Raw genomic sequence first — 19,843 nt, 5'->3', positions numbered from 1 at the left:
TATGTAGAATTTGGTCGAATAGAATGCTGCACATGTATGCATGTAAATGGGTGATTGTTGAAGTCTTGTAGAAAAACAAAGAAAATAATTAAATTTGGCCTTTGTTCTGGCTCAGTTTTCACTTTCCATTTTCTTGTGACATTTTTGTTCTCAAATATTTATCTATTCTCTTAAAAATATTATTGACCACTTTTTCAGGGATTCTGAGTCTTAACAACCCCATTGTAAAAGCTTTTCATTAATATCTCCCTTCAACTGCTGGTAAATGTTTTGGTTACCTTAGTTACTGACCCAACAAAAAGAAAAGTTATTTCCTGTTCATCTCAATAAAATTGTATAATAATTTTGAGCATCAAATTTTGAACACTGAGCACATGGAATATACTGAATTTAATTAAATGGCTAACATTGTTGCAGAGAGCTGGGAATCAGCCTGATTAAATACTCATGCCTGCCAGCAAACCAAACCATAATAATCGGGGTATAGGCCTTATTCATTCTCAAGCAGATTGTGTTAAGCCAAACCTGACTCAAAGACTAGATTTAACTACTACATTGACATGTAAATTCAGAGTTTAGAAGGTGCAAAATTAAAAATCCAAGAGGATGATTACAATTAATTATTGAAATATAAACATAAAGGCAATACAATCAAGAGGCCAGTGTAATCTACATATCCTCAGCACTGAGTGGTTTACAGATACATAGCTGTAATTCAGTGCTATGCAGTATTAAACAATGGGGACAAAATGCTTCAGAAACTGTACTCATGCAGCAGGGTGAATACAAGTACAAACTGCACTCTCAGAGGGAGACTGCCTTTATGGTGCTCATTTTTAAAATGGCAGAAAATCTTATAGAAGACAAGATATTGGATCACCAAATGTCCATTGTATCAATTGCTTGCTTAAATAAAGGAGACAGTGAACAGGAAGATATGTCTAGGTACTGACACCTTAAAATAGACCAAACCGAACTTGGTGAAAGCGCTGAGCACAAACGTGGATCATAAAGGAAGGAAGTGCTTTGTTCTATGAATTAGTCTATTGGATATTAAATAGTTTGTTAAGATTGAAAGTGATTAGTCACACCGAAGGAAGCCTTCATCAGGTGTAATTTCTTGAAGATGCTGTTCAACTGAATTGCTGCAATTAAGCTATTGTGTAAACTGAAACATCTGGAGCTTCAGATTTGGATAAAAATGTCCTAAATCTTCAGAGATCATAAATAGTAAAACAAATTCTTTCATTCTTGGTTTCCTGATACTTGTTAGAGCTTGCAAAACATTTGGATTTCTACTAACAGCCTCAGCGTCAAGCCATAATGTTCAAGAATCCTCCTGAAGTAATGTGCACTCAAGAACACCTGACATGTTAACTCTCAATGAAAAATATGAAAATCGATAACAAGCCACAACTTTTTAAACTTTTTTTCACAAGTGTTTGTATTTCTGGCTAGAGCAGCAATTGTTGTCTTGCCATTGAGAACATCCAGATTCAGATGAATAGGCCCTTCAACCTCTTAAGCGTGGTCTGCCATTTCATAATATTGTTTTGGATGTAACTTTGGCCTCTACTTTCCTGTTCACCTTCAATGCTCTTTGACTCCCTTTTCTGTCAAGCAACTATCTATCTAATTCGGCCTTAAAAATATTCATTGACACTACAGCTCCCTATGGAACAGAATTTCACAGATAAAAGACTGAGAAAAAAAGACAACTGCTCCATCATAGACTTAAACAGAAAACTTCTTATCACAACGATTACAGTGCAGGTTTTGGCCCATTGTGCCTGCATTGGCTTTATTATCTGGAGGGCTGTCCTCTCATTATAGAGACACTACTAGTGTTAATGCCCTTGTTAATATCTCGATTGAATTTACCTCCTGCACATTTCAGGCAGTGCATTCCACACCCTAACTATGCACTATGTGAAAAAGGTTTTTCTCACATCACTCTTTCTTCGTTTGCACATCATTTTAAATCTGTGCCCTCTTCCTATATTTTTTACCAGTGGAAATAGCTTCACCTTAGTTACTCTAACCAGCCCATTAATGATGTTGAAAATCTCAGATTTTCCTCTGTCCCAACCTCTTCAATCTATCTTTATAACCGATGTTTCTCATTCCTGGAACCAATCTAGTATATCACTTCTGCACTCTCTCCAAACATGCATATCTTTCCTTATTATGTAAACTGAGGTTAACAAGCATTTTGTACAAATCCAACAAACCAAGAACACGGTATAGAACATAGAACAATACAGCACAGAACAGGCGCTTTGGCCCTTGATGTAGCACTGACCTGTTCGCACAAACTTTGAACTAATCGAAGCCCATTCCCTTCCACTATCCCATCATCATCCATTATCAGTATACATTATTAAATGCTCTCTCCACCTGTACTTTCAATGATCTGTGCACATATACACCCAGTTGGCTCTGCTCCTGCATTCCCTTTAGAATTGTACACCCTATTTTATGTGCTCTTTCAATGTTGTTCTGACCAAAGTTCATCACATCACACTTCTCTGCATTGAACCTCACTCGCCCACTTCAACTTGTCAATGTCCTTTTGGAGCTCCACACTGATCTCCGCTAAGTTTACAATTCTTTGAAGTTTCGTGTCATCTGCAACGATTTGGCAATTTGTGTCTGCACACCATGACCCAGATCATAAATATGAAGCTGGAAAAGCAGGGGTCCCAAGACCAATCCCTGGAGAACTCCACCACAAATCATTTTTCCAGTCCAAAAACCATCTCATAACCATTACTCTCTACTTTTTAAATCACTCAACCAATTTTGTATCTACTTTGCCACTGTCCCTTTCATTTAATGACTTCAAAAGAGTCCTCAAGTCTGCAGTGTGGCATTGTATTGAATGCTTTCTGGAAATCCATGTATACACAACATAAGCATTATCCTCACCAACCCTTCTGCTCCTGCTTCAAAAAACTCCGAATTAAATACTATTTCCCCTTTAGAAATCCATAGTGATTCTTCCTAATCAACCCACTTTTTCCCCATGTGACTAATGCTTTGATCCCAAACAACTTCCCAAAAGTTTCCACACTACCAAAGTTAAACTCGCAGGTCTGTAATTGCCAAGGTTAGCCTTTTTTAAACAAGTTGTAATGTTTGCAATTCTCCAGTCTTCTGGCACCTCCCTAGAATCCAGAGAAGACTGAAAGTTTATGGTCGGTGTCTCCACAATTTCTACCCTCACCTCCTTCAAAATCCTCACATGCGTCACATCTGGTTGCAGTGCCTTGTTAACTACTAAGCGTCAACAATTTAAGATTTCTTCCTCATTGTGATCCCTTCTAGTGACAGGGATTTTTTTCCTCTGACACCATGGCCTCAGCAGCATCCTTCCCTTTAGGAAAGGTAGATACCAGGTATTTATTTACTATTTCAGTTGTGCCCCCTGCTTCTGACTATCAATCTCCTTTTCGGTCTCTGACCCGGCTTGGATTCTTGCTGTCAAAAGTGGACAAGTTTGTATTTTTCCACATGTACTGCATCTGCAAGCCACTGGAAAAAATATTTAGCAATCACCGAGTCCCTTCGTCCTGCATTCCTTCATCCAAGTTACTGACATAGATATTTTAAATTATGGGGTCTCCAACATTCATCCCTATGGTACATCACTAGTTACAACTTTCCAACTAGAAAAGGGCCCAATTATTCCTATTTTCTGCTTCCTAATAATGAACCCCTCTATTTGTGCTAATGTTACTTCTTACTCTACCAGCTATTATTACTTGCTGTAACTTTTAACAGGCATCTTTTGGAAATCCAAATACATGACATCAACAAGATTTCCACTAAATTGTTTCTTGTCACTTATTCAAAATAATCTAATAAATTAGTCAAATATGATCTCCCTCTCACAAAGCCAGGTTGAATCTACCCAACTGCATTGAGATTTTCTAAGCACCCTGTTGGAACTTGCTCAATAAGCTAACATTTTTCCAACCAGAAGTTGGGCTAACTGATCAGTGGTTTCCACCTTTCTATTTTGCCCCTTTCTTGACTAAAGCAACTAGATTTGCTATGTTTCAATCTGATGGAACTCCTAAATAATTGCTTGCCAGTATAGAACTTGCACACTGTTAAAAAGAAACACTCAGTTGAAGCTTTTTAATCTTGTACTCATCAGGACTGGAATCCACAAAACCAAACTCTGAAAAGGCACATCCATTTGTACATCTTGAGAAAAGACGGTACTGATTACTTGGATCATGGTTGGCATGACAATGTTGGCAACTGTCAATCATAGCTAATTAAAATCAGCCCAGGCTTGCTCAGGGGTTTGCCAATGGGAATGTAGCAGGGATTGGTGACCTCCATAACCCTTTCCTCAAATAAAAAAAAGTTGTGAATTTCTTTTACCCACAAAGACCAGGCTCCAGCAGAAGAGTGTGACGATGCTGCTCCTTTAACAAAGTTAGGTTGTCCTTGGCTTATTTTTGAGAGTGGTCGCAAAAGCCAAAGTTCTGATGTGACTGGTGTGAATGGTTTTAGGGCCAATCTGATTATATCTAACAGATACTGTCTCAGGAAAAAGGCTTTCAAGTTTTAACAAAAACATGTGTACAATGAAAGGAGAGTGGCTAGTTCTCCCAACTTGGTTTTTCTGATTTTGTTCAGCAAGCAGTCAGTTTAAGCTTCTGAATTTAAAGCAACAGCTACATTAGGAGGTGGTTCCATGATAAATCTCTCTGCCACCTCTCCCTCCTGTGAGAACCTGTATATGATATTACCTTTTTGCTGAGGGGGTGTTGATAAGGACTGTTGCAGCACCATTAGATTGTGATAGCATCAACTGGGCTTTTAAATAGTTAAGCTATTCTATATTTTGTTCTGTTTTGTTTGTGTTCCATTCGGTAATCTTGCAAATAACTTGTGCTTTGTTTAAAACTAAGCGGTTGGGCCAGCTGCTTAAAACAAAGTTCGGGTCTGGGCTACTTTCTTGAAATATTTTGAGGTGGTCTGGCCTGGTCTGGTCCATAACATGAGTACATTAGCTTCTACTGTGCACAAATGGATTTCACTGTGAGCCCAACTGCATTTTAAATTGGTTACTAGTGTAATACTTCAGGAGTCTAAGCTGCCCAATAGGAGAATCAAATCTAATTCATGCTGAAGTTGTAAGCGCGAGACAAGGAGTAGGAGGGAGAAAAATCTGATGCCGTGCAGTAAGCCAGAGGGAAAAGTAAGGTCTGACAACTACCTTGGGACATCAAATATCCTTGTTGGACTATTTATGAGAAGACCAGTGCTCTTACAGAGCATGTTGTCACTTACCATTTATTTACAAACTCTTGAAAGTCTTGTGTAAATACACCGATGGGGAGTTTAGGAGGCGGCTAGAAGGAAAGGTAACAAAATGGTCAGGAAATAATATGACTTTTCTCAGCACAATCTGCTGTCAGTTGGTCATATCTGTTATATTTTTACACAACAGTTGATGTGAACCTTCTGGACAGCATCAGAAATTGGTATCATTTCAAGTCACACAGTCATAATTTGAAGTGATCATGTTCTCTCCTAAACACAACTGTTTTTAGACAACTGGCATGTGGATGGTGTAAACACTAACATTAGTATTCCGGCTGCAAATGATTTACTGAAATTCATCTTCCATTTATAAACTAATGAGGACATAAAAGCAACATCTTAAATAAATAAATCCTAGCTGTAAGAACTTGATAACTGGGTTATATTTTAGAATACAGAAAAGAGGGTGAATTTCTCAAGTAAATGTTTACTGCTATTCTTCACAACTTAGAGGCTGTGCTACATGCAGAGAAAATGCTAACTTGGCAACTGTACTTGGAGCGGAAACCCAAGTGGTATCGTCCTGCTGTTCCGATAATCTCAATTTTGCAGAGTGCAACATAATTCTTGATCTGTCAAAACTCCTCAACCTAGAAAACATGGGACCGCCACTTCCCCAAAGCTCAACACTTCATGGCCATCACCTCTCTCTTTCAAGTACCAAGGACTTACCTGACCATTGCTTTGTCATATTCAAATGGCTGCTGCTCCTGATACAATCACTACTAAAATTCACGCTTCAAACATTTCATGATGACAGAATGAATGCAAATGTTTCTTATAAAGAACTAACCACAAATGAAGGGAGTAAATCAGTTTCACTGGAACTAAACCTTCAAAAGGAATCTATCTAAACTTTAACTTGTTCGGTTATAGTCACAGTTAAGGCATGTGAACCAATCCACCAGCTTTTCCAGATGGTTTGTCTTATTCCCTGAGGTCAGTCAAAGCATTAGCTACAGCAGACACAAAGTTATCCACATTGCTTGAGCACTGAAGGGTTTTATCATACAAGTAGGAAGAGTTGCAATTTTGGGTAAGATTTGTAGCTCAGGTTGAGGTTCAGGTTGTAAGTTAGTTTGCTGAGCTGGAAGGCTTGTTTTCAGACATTTTGTCACCATGCTCGTGAACATCATCAGTGAGTCTCCAGATGAAGCGCTGTGTTCTGTCCCACTTTCTATTGTTGTTGTTTGGCACATTTCAAAGGCAGCAACCCATAGGCTGTCATGTTCTAAAGATCTTTGTCATTTACATAAATGATTTGGATGCAAGCATAAGAGGTACAGTTAGTAAGTTTTCAGATGACACCAAAATTGGAGGTGTAGTGGACAGTGAAGAGGGTAACCTCAGATTACAACAGGATCTGGATCAGATGGGCCAATGGGCTGAGAAGTGGCAGATGGAGGTTAATTAAGATAAATGCAAGGTGCTGCATTTTGGGAAAGCAAATCTTAGCATGACTTATACACTGAATGGTCAGGTCCTAGGGAGTGTTGCTGAACAAAGGGACCTTGGAGTGCAGGTTCATAGCTCCTTGAAAGTAGAGTCGCAGGTAGATAGGATAGTGAAGGCGGCGTTTGGTATGCTTTCCTTTATTGGTCAGATTATTGAGTACAGGAGTTGGGAGGTCATGTTGCGGCTGTACAGGACATTGGTTAGGCCACTGTTGGAATATTGCATGCAATTCTGGTCTCCTTGCTATCGGAAAGATGTTGTTAAATTTAAAAGGGTTCAGAAAAGATTTACAAGGATGTTGCCAGGGTTGGAGGATTATGGGGAGAGGCTGTTTTCCCTGGAGCGTCAGAGGCTGAGGGGTGACCTTATAGAGGTTTACAAAATTATGAGGGTCATGAATAGGATAAATAGGCAAAGTCTTTTCTCTGGGGTCGGGGAGTCCAGAACTAGAGGGCATAGGTTTAGGGTGAGAGGGGAAAGATATAAGAGAGACCTCAGGGGCAACTTTTTCACACAGAGGGTGGTACGTGTATGGAATGAGCTGCCAGAGGATGTGGTGTAGGCTGTTGCAATTGCAACATTTAAGAGGCATTTAGATGGGTATATGAATAGGAAGGGTTTGGAGGGATATGGGCCGGGTGCTGGCAGGAGGGACTAGATTGGGTTGGGATATCTGATCAGCATGGACGGGTTGGACCGAAGGGACTGTTTCCATGCTGTACATCTCTATGACTCTATGAAGAAACACATTCTTGCAGAAAGAACAAAGAGACATAATATAAACTGAAGGGTACAATTCTAAACAGGGTGCAGCACATAAATCCTAGAGTTTTAAGGGGCATTAGTGGTGCCAGGCCAATTTGAGAAAGTTGAGAAAAGTTGAAGGTAGACAGGTTCTTGGGCTTTTTAAATCAATGCACAGAATAAAGAAGCAAGAACATGATGAAGAACCTTTCTAAAACACTGGTTTACTGCACTCAATTCTGATCCTAATGCATTAGGAAGCACATGATGGAATTCGAGAAGATGCAGAATAAAAGAATGGTGACAGGGATGAGGGATTTTTAAAATACACATATTTGGGGGGGGGAGGGGTGTGGGAAATGAGGGACTTTTCAATTACAAAGATGGGAGACGCGGCAATTATTCTCCTTTGCAAAGAGAAGGTCCAGAGGTGATTTTAGAGGTGGTCAATATCATGAGAAAAATTTGAACAGTGTAGCTAAAGATAAACGGTTCCTTTAGCAGGGGTCAGGAACAAAAAGACAGATTAAAGACACAAGAACTAAAGGAGACAGGAAAAAAAAACCTTTTGTGCAGTGAGTGGTTAGGATCTGATTGCACTGTCTGAATGTGTGTTGGAGGCAGTTATAACTATACCTTTTTAGAACTGAATTGGAGAAAGACTTCAGAATTACAGGGAAACAGAGTGAGTGGGGAGCTGAATTGCTCATACAGAGAGCCAGTGTGAACTCGACAGGCCAAATCGCTTCCATCTGTGCGTAAACCGTTCTATGATTCAAAGCTCATTTCCTGTACTCTCACCAGCAGCTAACCATATCAGACTTTGCAGTCCGTGGGAGGATTCCTGACTAAAATACTCTGCTAGTTTTGTGTGGCAATTCATTATTACAATTCCAGGAAAGAGGAAAGAGATTGGAAATACTAATTTCTCTCCAAAGTAAATTGCAGTGATGGGCCTGTAATTGCTCTACTTCCTAAGGGACTACAGATAAAACAGGACAAAGGGATGCAGGAGTGTCTCCACTCTCTTTCTAGAGCTTTTTGCTGGCAGAATGGATGAACCCCAGGGACAAATGTGAGGAAAATTGACTTCAAAATCTCAAGAGGAGTGTAATCCCCCATAATGCTTTTGGGAAAACTGAACACAGCAGCAGCAGCTCTCCAGCCACTCCAATGTTACATGTCACTAATTTGCCGAGTGGGACCGAAAACAGCAGCTCCCATGCACAACCTCCATGCTGGCAGCCCAAGACTTCACAATATGCTTCTCAACTAGAGCTCAGAGTTGTTTCCCATGTCAACAGTGCTGAAAGATTTTGGTGAGAAGGTGAAAAAAAAAGGAATCCAAAGCCTAAAATTAATAAATATATCTCGGTTCAGAAAATTGAGTTTTACCCAAAATTTCTTTGTACAAAAGACTGATCAGCTTGCTTTTCAATTGTTAGTGTAATAATTAAAAGGTAACAATATAGTGGGGAATTTTGATTTCTGAATGCATAAAATATGAATTAATGAATTCATCGAGCTGAGAATGATTGAAGATATAGAACTAAGACAGCTTAAAACATTTAAAAAAAGCAACTAATCTTCATACATGTTTTGAATTATGCCACCAAACAGTTCTCCTTGTTAGTGATTTAATAAAGTGAGGCCCTTTCACTACAAATTCACACACAAAGTAGGACAAACCTCATTAACAATGTAATCCAGAAGTTCAAAGATAGCCATGGCTGGCCGATTGTCCATCCCATGTCCTGCACAGTAGAAAAGCAACAAGTCAGCCAAAGTAATTACATCTCTGCTCAACATAACCAGATTACTGAATTATAGTTCAAGTTTATAACAGCTGCAAAGAGGCTCTTTAGCCCATCCTGTTCATACCTGCCAAACATCCATTTTGTGCTAGCCTAATCTTCCAATACTTGGCCTACAGCTTTGTACGCTTGTCATTTCAATTGCTCATCTAAATTGTTCATAAATGTCTTGAGGGTTCCTGCCTCTACCAACCTTTCAGGCAGTGAGTTCCAGTAACCTCTCAGTAAAAACATTTTTCCTTAAATCCTATTCTCAACCTATGCCCGATACCTTAAAACTCCTGGTTATTAACTCCTCTTAAGAAGGGGAAAGTTTCTCCCCATCTACCCAGTCTATGCTCCTCAGAACTCTGTACTCCCTAACGGATCGCCCCCTCAAATCTTCTCTACTCTAAAGGAAAACATGCTGCTGCCTGGGCTGGAGAGTTTCAGGCATGAAGCAAGATTGTTCAGACTGGGGTTGTTTTCTTCAGGGCCAAGGAGATTGAAAGGGGACATGTTTGAGATGTTTAAAATAATGAAGGACATAGATAGGGCAGACAGGAAGAAACATTTCCCCTTGATGGAGGGATTAATGACAGGAGACAGATCTAAGGCAGACAGTTTATACAAGATGTGAGGAAATACATTTTCACCGAGGGGGTGGTAGAACATGGAACCCACTGTCCGTATTTCTCTCTAACAGCATCACCACTTTAACACATCACCCAGTTTTCTGGCTAACATCTCTGTCACAGGCTTCCTGCAGTGCTCCAGCAACACCTCATTTTCTACTTGGGGACTCTGCAGCCCTCTAGACTCTATATAGAGTTCAATAATATTAGGCTCTGAACTCCAGGTCCTAGACCCCCTACCCCACACACCAGGTCTTGTTATCACACAGTCTGCCATTACACAGTACCTACTGTTAGCCAGTAACAGTCTCCATAAACAGCTATTCACCCTCCCAGCCAGATCATTATCAAACTCTTTGTCTGTCCAACTGTTCTTCTCTCTTTGGGCTCTATCTCAACCAATCACTAACTACCTATCACTACCTCACCCTACCTTCTGCACATAAACCAATATTTTCCTGACTACCAACAGTTCTGTGGAAGTATCACTGGACCTGAAACATTAACTCTGATTTCTCTTCACAGATGCTGCCAGACCTGCTGAGCTTTTTCCAGCAACTTCTGTTTGTCACTGCGTGTATGGTTGGCAGAGACAGAAACCTTTGTAAAAATAACGTCATGCAGTCCTGCTGGACCATCCAGCTGCTCTCTCGTTAGACAGAAAAGACTGGTGGTGGTTCCCATAGGGGAGGGGAGGGGAGAGGTTGAAAAGGAGAACCCTTTACAATAGCCTCAGCCAGTAAGGAATTTAACCCATGCTCTTAGCATTATTCTGCATTACAACCAGCCAACTGAGCTAACCTAGAATAGTTAGGTAGTGTTTTTGACAGGCATGGACACCTTGGGCCAAGGGTGCTTTATCTGAACTGCAGAACTCTATTTCGATCTGTCTCTCTACATAGCAGAGCACACCCTTCATGATAACGTCAGCCGGTATGGGAATTGAATCCACTCAGTGGATCACTCTGCTGCCATCCAGCCAAATTACCTAACCTGGGAAATACAAAGTGTGGAAGGGTTAGAGAGTGTAGAATTCTTAATGTGTCCAGTGATCCACCCAGAAGTGGATCAAGAAAAGTACTATTCAGTTTGTGGGGAGAGGAGGAGGAAGACCAAGAAGAATGGGTGGGCAGTTGTCCATAGTCATTCTGCAGTTGACTGACAACATGCTGGAGTTTGATGGTCAGCCATATTCACAATTATTACCTTCAATGTTGCCTCTAGTTTGCCTGAAACTCAGATAAAAGCAACAAAAATGGGTTATAGGAAGCTTACCCCTTTAAAACCAAAATTAAGAAAAACCACATTCCTTTCATAAGCATCATGTCTTCTCTAGTCAGTTTGTTAGAATTCAGATCATTTGATCAAAAAGCTTGGCAAAACTGATCTTTGAAAAGGGCCAGATTAGATCTACCTCATCTTGAAAAGGAGCTGTTTTCCAGGATATTTAATCATGGTACGCTAATTAGAAGGAAACAATTGTGTAGCTCATAATTTCTTCTATTACTTAATTTGCAAAATTACAGCACAAACCAACATACGAGCAATAGCATGCCGCAGAACAGCTTAGAATCTCTACAGTGTGGAAACAGGCCTTTCAGCCCAACAACTCCACACTGATCCTCCAAAGAATAACCGACCCAGACCCATTCCCCTCCTGCTCTAAATTTACCCCAGACTAATACACGAACCAACACACCCCTGAACACTAGGGACAATTTTAACATGGCCAATTCACCTAATCTGCACACCTTTGGATTATGGGATGAATCCAGAACATCTGGAGGAAACCCATGCAGACATGGGAAGGATGTGCAAACTCCACACAGACAGACACCTGAGGTGGTAATCAAATTTGGGTCCCTGGCGCTGTGAGGCAACAGGGCTAACTATGGAGCCACCGTGCCGCCCACTTCAAATTTTAATCCTCAGCAGTTACAAGTCATTAGAACATCCAGGAATATAAAACAGAGGTTTGAAATAAGCAGAAGTGGACTCAAATATTTACTACACATTTAAAACAAAAATCTGACTTTATAGCTGGTAAACTGAAGGAGATTGTCTTAAATAATCAGTGTAAACCTGTTAAAATAGCTATTAAATTACCAGTCCATGCGATCAGCAATGGTCATTGGGAAATCTAAGGCTCCCCAGAAACATCCGGCACAAATCAGTTTTGGTGCATTGACCATACTCAAGGAACGGAGAAGCAAAGAAAACAAGCCATTAACATGACCTTTACTCAAGTTAGGTCACCTTCTGCTTCAAAAAAAAATACAGTCAGAAGCTTTCTTCTTTTAAAATAAACACAAAAGGATGCTGTGCTCTGGAATGCATTGCCCAAAAAAGGTAGCTGAAGCAGCAGCAACTTTCATAGTCAGAGATGGACAGCACAGAAACAAACCCTTCAGTCCAACTCATCCATACCCATCAGATATCCTAATTAATCTTGCCAGTACTTGGCCCATATCCCTCTAAATCTTTCCTATTCATATAGCCAGCCAGAAGCCTTTTAAACAGCCTCCACCATTTCCTCTGGCAGCTCACCATACACGTACCTTCCTTTACGTGAAAAAGTAGCCCCTTTGGTCCCTTTTAAAACTTTCTCCTTTCGGCCAAAACCTACGCTCTAGTTTTGGACTCTCCCACCCTTGTATATTTATCCTATTCATGCCTATCATGATTTCATAAACCTCTATAAGGTCACCCCTCAGCCTCCGATGCTTCTGGGAAAATAACCCCAGCCTATTCAGCCATTCCCTTTAGCTCAAACCCTCCAACCCTGGCAACATCCTTGTAAATCTTTTCTGAACCCTTTCAAGTTTCACAACATCCTTCCTATAGCAGGGAGACCAGAATTGCTCACAGTATTCCAAAAGTGGCCTAGCTTCAAAAAGACAACAGGATAAATACTTGAGAGGATTATGTTTACGACATTATAAAGAAAGAACAAGGATTAGAATACATTGAACAGCTCAACAAAAAAAGTCATATAAAGATATCAGGTCAAATAGATTCATTTTGCACTTAAACATTCCATGATGCTAACTCTTGATCCAATGGTATACAACAACAAAACTAACAGATTGTGGTATACAAGTTGACCTGGTGGAATACAGAACTACATTTTTGCAGACACAGCCACTCACCCCCACAACCGTCCTTTCAGCAATCACATGCATTAGTAGTCAATGACTACCCACATTGCCAGCTCATTTTTATACTTTGCCAACCATTGTTTTTGGGAGGGATTTTGAGGCTTTAAAGGTGGACGTATAGAATCATAGAAACCCTACAGTGTTGACTGACCCTCTGAAGAGCATCCCACCCAGACCCACCCCCCACCACGTCCATGAAACCCCACCTAGCCTGCATATCCCTGACACAATGAGACAATTTAACATGGCCTCCAGTGTGGCAACATATTACCCTGACCGAGGAAGATCTCTCAATGCATGAAAATGACTCACTGACTCAAGAACCACAATGGGGTTTTGTGAGGCAGTAGGAGGGGGGACACAAAACAACTCTTAAAACCATTGCTAAGATGGGAGGAGAAGGAACTAAGATCCTCCAAGAATCCATTAGAAGTCTCTAACTGCTGAGCAATATGTTAAACACCCTATCACTAGGGTATCTAAAAACTCTCGAGGAACCCATAGATCTTTGTATGGAATCTGCACCCTAAACCAGCTCAGCAAGAATCTTCTTAAATATACGAAGGAAACATACCCGATTGGCTTACAGATTGGGAGCTGCAAACAGCTACAATTGTAAACAAAGATCACTGGGGACAGTTCCAACACCAGAAAGAACCTGCAATAATAAGGGCAGTTTGAGTATAGGAATTATCCTACTACTACCAACCCCAAGAATCAATATCTTTACCCTGTTCTGGATCCTTCACAATATTGGCTCTTCCAGAAAGGGAGGTGGATAAAGACCCAGACATCCACCACATGGGTGATCGAGTGAGAAGGGGAAGTCGCAGTCACAGGAGTGGGCCCCCACAAGTGTACAAATATCCAAGAAATAACAATATGTTCTCTCCCAAGCCTGAAGAACCCAACATACATCTGTAGATTTAAAAGTGGGTGTTAACTGGTCTTAAACAAAAACAAAAGTTGCTGGAGAAACTTCATAAGAGTCAGACTTGAAACGTTAAATTTTACTTCCGACCCACAGGTGCTGCCAGAGCTGCCGAGCTTCTCCAGAAATTTGTTTTTGTTTCAGCATCTCCAATATTTTTGTTATATTTTAGTAAACTGGTCTTACTCCATCTACTCGGAAGGCATTACCCACATGGCCCAAACTAAATCAGGATAGTGTGTTACCTCATGACAAACATTTTACCAATTGCTCTTTACCCTCTCCTAATGTGCCGATTTACAACATGACTGCTCCATTCTCTGAACGGAGAAGGAAAGGAAGACAGTGTCCAAGAACCAAATGTAACAAAATGTAAAACAAAGAATGAAACAGAGCCCCAGATGCCACTACAGGGAAACTCGGAAGCCCTGTTGTTAGGTGCATGGCCCACAGCTTGCCTGGAATAGGGAGATAAAACCTTCATCAAAAGGGAATGGTCGCGTTGAGCCTATATCATATCAGAAATTCACTCATTTTGATTAAATGGCAGCAAAATCAGGGCAATGGGGACACTCAAAATTGTCTTCTTTTAAAAGAAGGTATTTTTTTTCCATGCAAACAGTCATTGCTTTGAAAAGGAAGAGCCAGGTTAGCTATCTATCAGTTTTCTCCAGCACTAGATTCAGTTTGCCTGATGTCACTATTTATAGATTCCTGTAGTTTCACTGTTTGCCCAAAGAGGAAAAACAAAAACACATTTTCCACAATGACCACGCCTTTTTAAACTTTTTGCTGCCGTCACCAAGATTAAAAACAAAGATCAAGCACTGATTCCCACCCTAACCCAGTTAGTTTGTGCTGACTTGTGTCTGTAAACTCTGATCCCACCCCACCCACCACTGTGTAATAAGAACAACATAACGGCGTAAAAGAGAACAGCATCTTGGGTACGAGTGGGGAAAGAGGGGAGGCAACAAAAGAATCTGCTCAAGAGTGTTACTGGAGTCAGAGACTGAGCGCAAGAGAGAAAAATCTTATTCTACATAAATGCTGTTAAAATAATCTTGGTACAGTATACAGGAATAAAGATCCTCAAATCACAAGTCCCATCCACTGACAAATGTTCATTTTAAAGGAATTATTTCTAATCACATGAGAATGTAGGGAGCATTAGCAGCGAAATCAAGCCAGATACTTGAAAAATCATGGGAAAGGTTCAACAACTTTGAGGGATATGGGCCAAATGCAGGCAAGTGACAGCAGTTTAATTTGGGAAACTTGGCCAGCATGGATGAATTGGACTGAAGGGTCTGCTTCAATGCTCTATGACTCTATAAATGGAGGATGAGGATCTCCATAACTAAGACGATCATGGGGCAAGCTGATGACAAAGCAAAACAAATTATAAATGAATGGCACAAAAACAGAGAAGAGACTAATCAACATAACAAGGACATTGACACTAAACTTCGTGAAGGACTTCATGAGACCATAAATAGTTGATGATTAAAATGTTAATATCCAACCTGGGATAAGAATTGCCTTGCATGTTTTAGTCATTGTCCAACTAATTCTAGTCATGATTTTTATCGTCTTGGTCATGTTTGGCACACTGGAATGAGGAGGAGAAAGGCAGGACTAACATAAGGAAGATATAGTATTTAAGGAGATGTAGAGTTTATTCAAAGGAAAAAGGGTTTGGAAAGGAGCAATGAATAAGCATTAGGATAGCGAAATTTGATGCCACATCTGAAGGTCATTAGTTTGGCCACTTAGTCAAATGATGGGAAGGCACAAATGGCAAGTTGGAGAAAATAGGCTTAAATGGGCAAGCTGTTGGCCAAAATGGGGACTGAAGTATGGCAAAACTGGAAAATTAATGTAATGCTTTTGCTATATGCAAAGCCCCATGGGAAACTGAGCACCACATTATGCAATATGTTGCTCGGCATAACCAGATTGTTCTGTTAGCAGTTGCAAACGTGTACAAAAGGGACTTGAGACTCAAAGTGATGAATCAGTTATAATCATAACTAAAATGTCCGCGTGACCACGAGGCTTCAGAGTTTGCAGAGATATATCTCTGAACACTCTCCCGGCATATGCTTCAACAAACCAGCTATTAACTCATGGTACGATTTCTGAGAAGCAGTGTTGCCCCCCCAACAGACTTATTGCTGATATCTCTGGAAGGCAGATTCTGCTGAGAGATTTGTGGCAATTCTGTTCTCTCTCAGAATAAAACTCTTAACACTCAGATGGATGCGCTCTGTTAAGAACAGTGTTCTGAACATTTATGTAGAATGATGACATTTTCTGCTGAACAATGATAAAACTAGCTATTTTGTTCTTAGAAACCCTGTGCTTTGACCAGGAATTCTATACATAAAAGTAACAGAAGTGATAAGAATAATGTAATTTTATATCTGTTTAATTCCCCTGCCTAACTGACAATGCATCAAAGTATCTTACTGTTTGTAAGGCACTGGGGGAATAATGTGACATCAAACATGCTACAAAAATGCAAATCTTCCTTTCACATGCCTGTAACCAGTAGTTTAAAAGCACAAAATGAAATAAGATGACCTCTCAAGAGGAAGAACTTTTTTTAAATGGGGCTCAATGCTGGAGATTCAACTTCACTACAAATCAGGTGATTAGTTGCAGTGAGAAATAGAGATCTGAACATCTGGAGAGATAACCCCCACAATGCATCAGCAAAGGATACAAATAACAAATTTTAAAAATTGGAAACAAGCCTTGACAAGAAAGTCCTTGACTGAATTGTTCAATTTTGATAGAGAGGACTTTATCAATATAGATGTTAAATACTGTATTGTTGCAGAACGGTAGCTCCTGAAATGCTATAAAGCAACAAATTGGGAATGTCAGGCAACAGGTTTGTGTACAGGTCTGGTTTTTCATTTTAGACATCGGCTCCAAATCAATAAAAGTTAAATAACATAACTGAATTTAGAAAAGGTCACTAACAACATTGCTACATCAGTATCTGTGGAACTGCTTGACATCTCCACCAAAACTCTCCAGAAGAATGATCAAAGTTTTTAGGATAATGCTTTTCCCCTTGTTTCAATATAACAACCCTTTTTCAAGTGGACAAGCCATCGTCTCCATCCAAAAAGCAGGTCACAGAATGGTTGTTGGACTTTTAGATGCAAGAATGGGAAATTCCAGATATTAACTTATGGTTTCCACTCATGCTTGCAGCAACAGTACCAAATGTGTAATGACCCGACTTTGGCCAATCTAACCCAATTTTGAGTTCCTATAAAAAATTAATACACATACTTTGGAGTACATATAGGTACTCTTCAGTAAAAGTCACCACAACAGGTCAGAACATGGGAAAACCCAAGAAAGCCATCGAGTTAAAAGTAGAGTTAATAGGGAGAACAGCTTTTAAATTAAAAATAGCAACCTGCATATAAAATATTTCCCATCTTTCCTTTGCCTTTGTAACCAGGTTACATTGGAGCTAAATGGATTTGGTTGACACGGAGAAGCAAGCACTTCACGAAATGACAGCCTCAAACTCTAGTTCTTCCCAAGAGAAGTGACACAGATTTTTTTTTTGAAAGTCAAAGGGTTAGAGGCAACAACCAATTGTAAATTGATGAACAGCGAGGGTTAAGTCCTACATAAAGTTGCTTCCTTTCAGAAACAATTGAATATGACAAATGATCTAGTTGAGTGAAAGTAGCTAATTTTCAGTGGGATAAATTGAACAAATGGACAGTTTTTAAACTGCCCATTTTTAATGGAACTTGGAAGTATTTTTTAAAAATTGACATTATTGAGGTAACAATTTGATGAAAGAAAAGAGTCTGGATTAATTACACACTTTGTATTAAAAAGTGAGAGAAGTATAACATAAGCAACAAAGCTGTTTATTTCTTACCACTGATGGGGCGCCCTGGGGCTCTCGCCCTGGGTGAAGTGCTGTGCGATTCTCCTCCCATTCCATCCATCAACGGGCATTGAAAAATGGCCTCCAGCTCCCTCCCATCAGGAGGGGGAATGGGATATCTACCAATTGCCAGCTCTACCAAGGAAAGCCCCATACTCCAGATATCAGACTGTACAGAATAATGGGTGCCTTGCAATCTCTCTGGCTGTTAGCAGACAAGGAAAAAAAACATATCAGCAAATTGTATCATAAGTAAACAAATCAAACAAACATTATCTCAAGTCATCATTTCAAATTTAATCTTCAAAGAAACTGATACATGAGAAAAGATGCGAAATCCATTATGTACCAATGTAAGTAACAGAACATAAACTTTCATGTTGGGCAAGATATTACCATAAGACTATATTCAGGGATTGGTTAACTTCCTGACCACCTCCCTCAATGTGCAGGCTGGCAGGAAATGTGATTTAGGTAATAAAGACTGAATTCATTCTGGCAGTGCAACATCTTTAGACTAGTTCCTTTTCTCATTTGTGCTGCATAGCAACAAACCAATCAACTTAGGATTTGCTGTTAAATATTTCACCAGCAAAACTCTAGTTTTGTACAAAATTGTGTTTGCGTTTATAAATAGCTTCCCTAAGGTTGGGGAAGCCTAGAACTAGGTGTCACAGTTTAAAAATAAGCCATTGAGGACTGAGAGAAGGAAGATTTCTTCACTGAAGAGTTGTGAACCTGTGGAATTCTCTCCCACAGGGAGCTGTTGGGGCCAGTTCATTAGAAATATTCAAGAAGAAACCGGATGTGTCCCTTGCAGCTAAAAGGGATCAAGGGGAATGGAGAGAAAGCAGGAATGGGATACTGAGATCGCATGATCATAGTGGTACAGATTCGAAGGGCTGATTGGTCTCCTCCTGCATCTGTTTCCTATGTTTGTGAAACAAAAGCCAAAAAGTGATTCCTACGCAGATTTTTAAAAAATGAATATTCAACATTAGTACTATTGCAGTTATTGTACATACAACAAACAGTATTTCTTCATTTTTAACAGGAGACCAAGTGAGAATGAATGTGATTAGTTTTGATCGATATCCCTGTTTGAATGGGCCGTCATGTTGGAAATGCATGACAGCAAAATTAACTTTACACATGTTCCTAAAGTTACATAATAAAATTGTTCAAAATGCCTTGACTTGAATAATGTTTTCCTTCATCTACCCTATTAATCTGTAAAATCTACTATTCTAAATCTCTTGATGAAGCCATTTTAAATTGTTTAAGAAACTGTGATCTTTCTACCTTATTGATCTGACAATATTAAACTTTTTGACTGACCACAACACTTAAATTGACAGTTTTTTTTAAACAATGCATCACACAAAGGGTCACATTAAACATTTTGTACCATTGTAGAGTTTGAACTATTTGTTAGGTCACATTGTTCATAAATTGCTATATTTTAATAGCAAAACAGCATAAAACTTACAAAAGAACAAAGACTTACAGACATGTAAGAGCGAGTTCCCACAAAGGAGTTTGCCATTGAGTCAATCAGCTGACCACTTACTCCAAAATCACAGAGTTTTATCTCACCACGAGAATTTACCAAGATGTTGGATGGTTTCACATCTGAAAAAGAAGGCAACAGAACTGAAGGAATATAGAATTGCTGCCATTTTGATAACTTGTAAAAAAAAAAATGGCAGAGGTATTTTTAATGAGACACTGAGTTTAGATGTGCTTCAAAAAAAAACCCTATGGAACTCTCAGATTTGACAGCAGTTTGTGGCGGCACGGTGGCCCAGTGGTTAGCACTGCTGCCTCACAGCGCCGGAGACCCGGGTTCAATTCCC

General features: G+C 39.8%; 1 protein-coding gene across 1 annotated transcript in view; it reads right to left on the bottom strand.

Moving 5' to 3' along the window:
- The window catches only part of LOC122565176 (dual specificity mitogen-activated protein kinase kinase 2), a 76,902-nt gene that overhangs the window by 10,793 nt on the left and 46,266 nt on the right, over positions 1-19,843 (bottom strand). The window contains exons 6-9 of the mRNA XM_043720879.1: positions 19,495-19,619; positions 17,979-18,192; positions 9,232-9,296; positions 5,311-5,372 (exon numbers count right to left, since the gene is read on the bottom strand). Coding sequence (XP_043576814.1) covers positions 5,311-5,372; positions 9,232-9,296; positions 17,979-18,192; positions 19,495-19,619 — 466 coding nt within the window. The remainder of the gene's footprint in view (positions 1-5,310; positions 5,373-9,231; positions 9,297-17,978; positions 18,193-19,494; positions 19,620-19,843) is intronic.

Source organism: Chiloscyllium plagiosum, chromosome 31 (assembly GCF_004010195.1).
Source record: "Chiloscyllium plagiosum isolate BGI_BamShark_2017 chromosome 31, ASM401019v2, whole genome shotgun sequence".
NCBI lineage: Eukaryota > Metazoa > Chordata > Chondrichthyes > Orectolobiformes > Hemiscylliidae > Chiloscyllium > Chiloscyllium plagiosum.
Note: the sequence above shows the minus strand (reverse complement) of the source record. Positions and strands in the feature narration are given on the sequence as shown.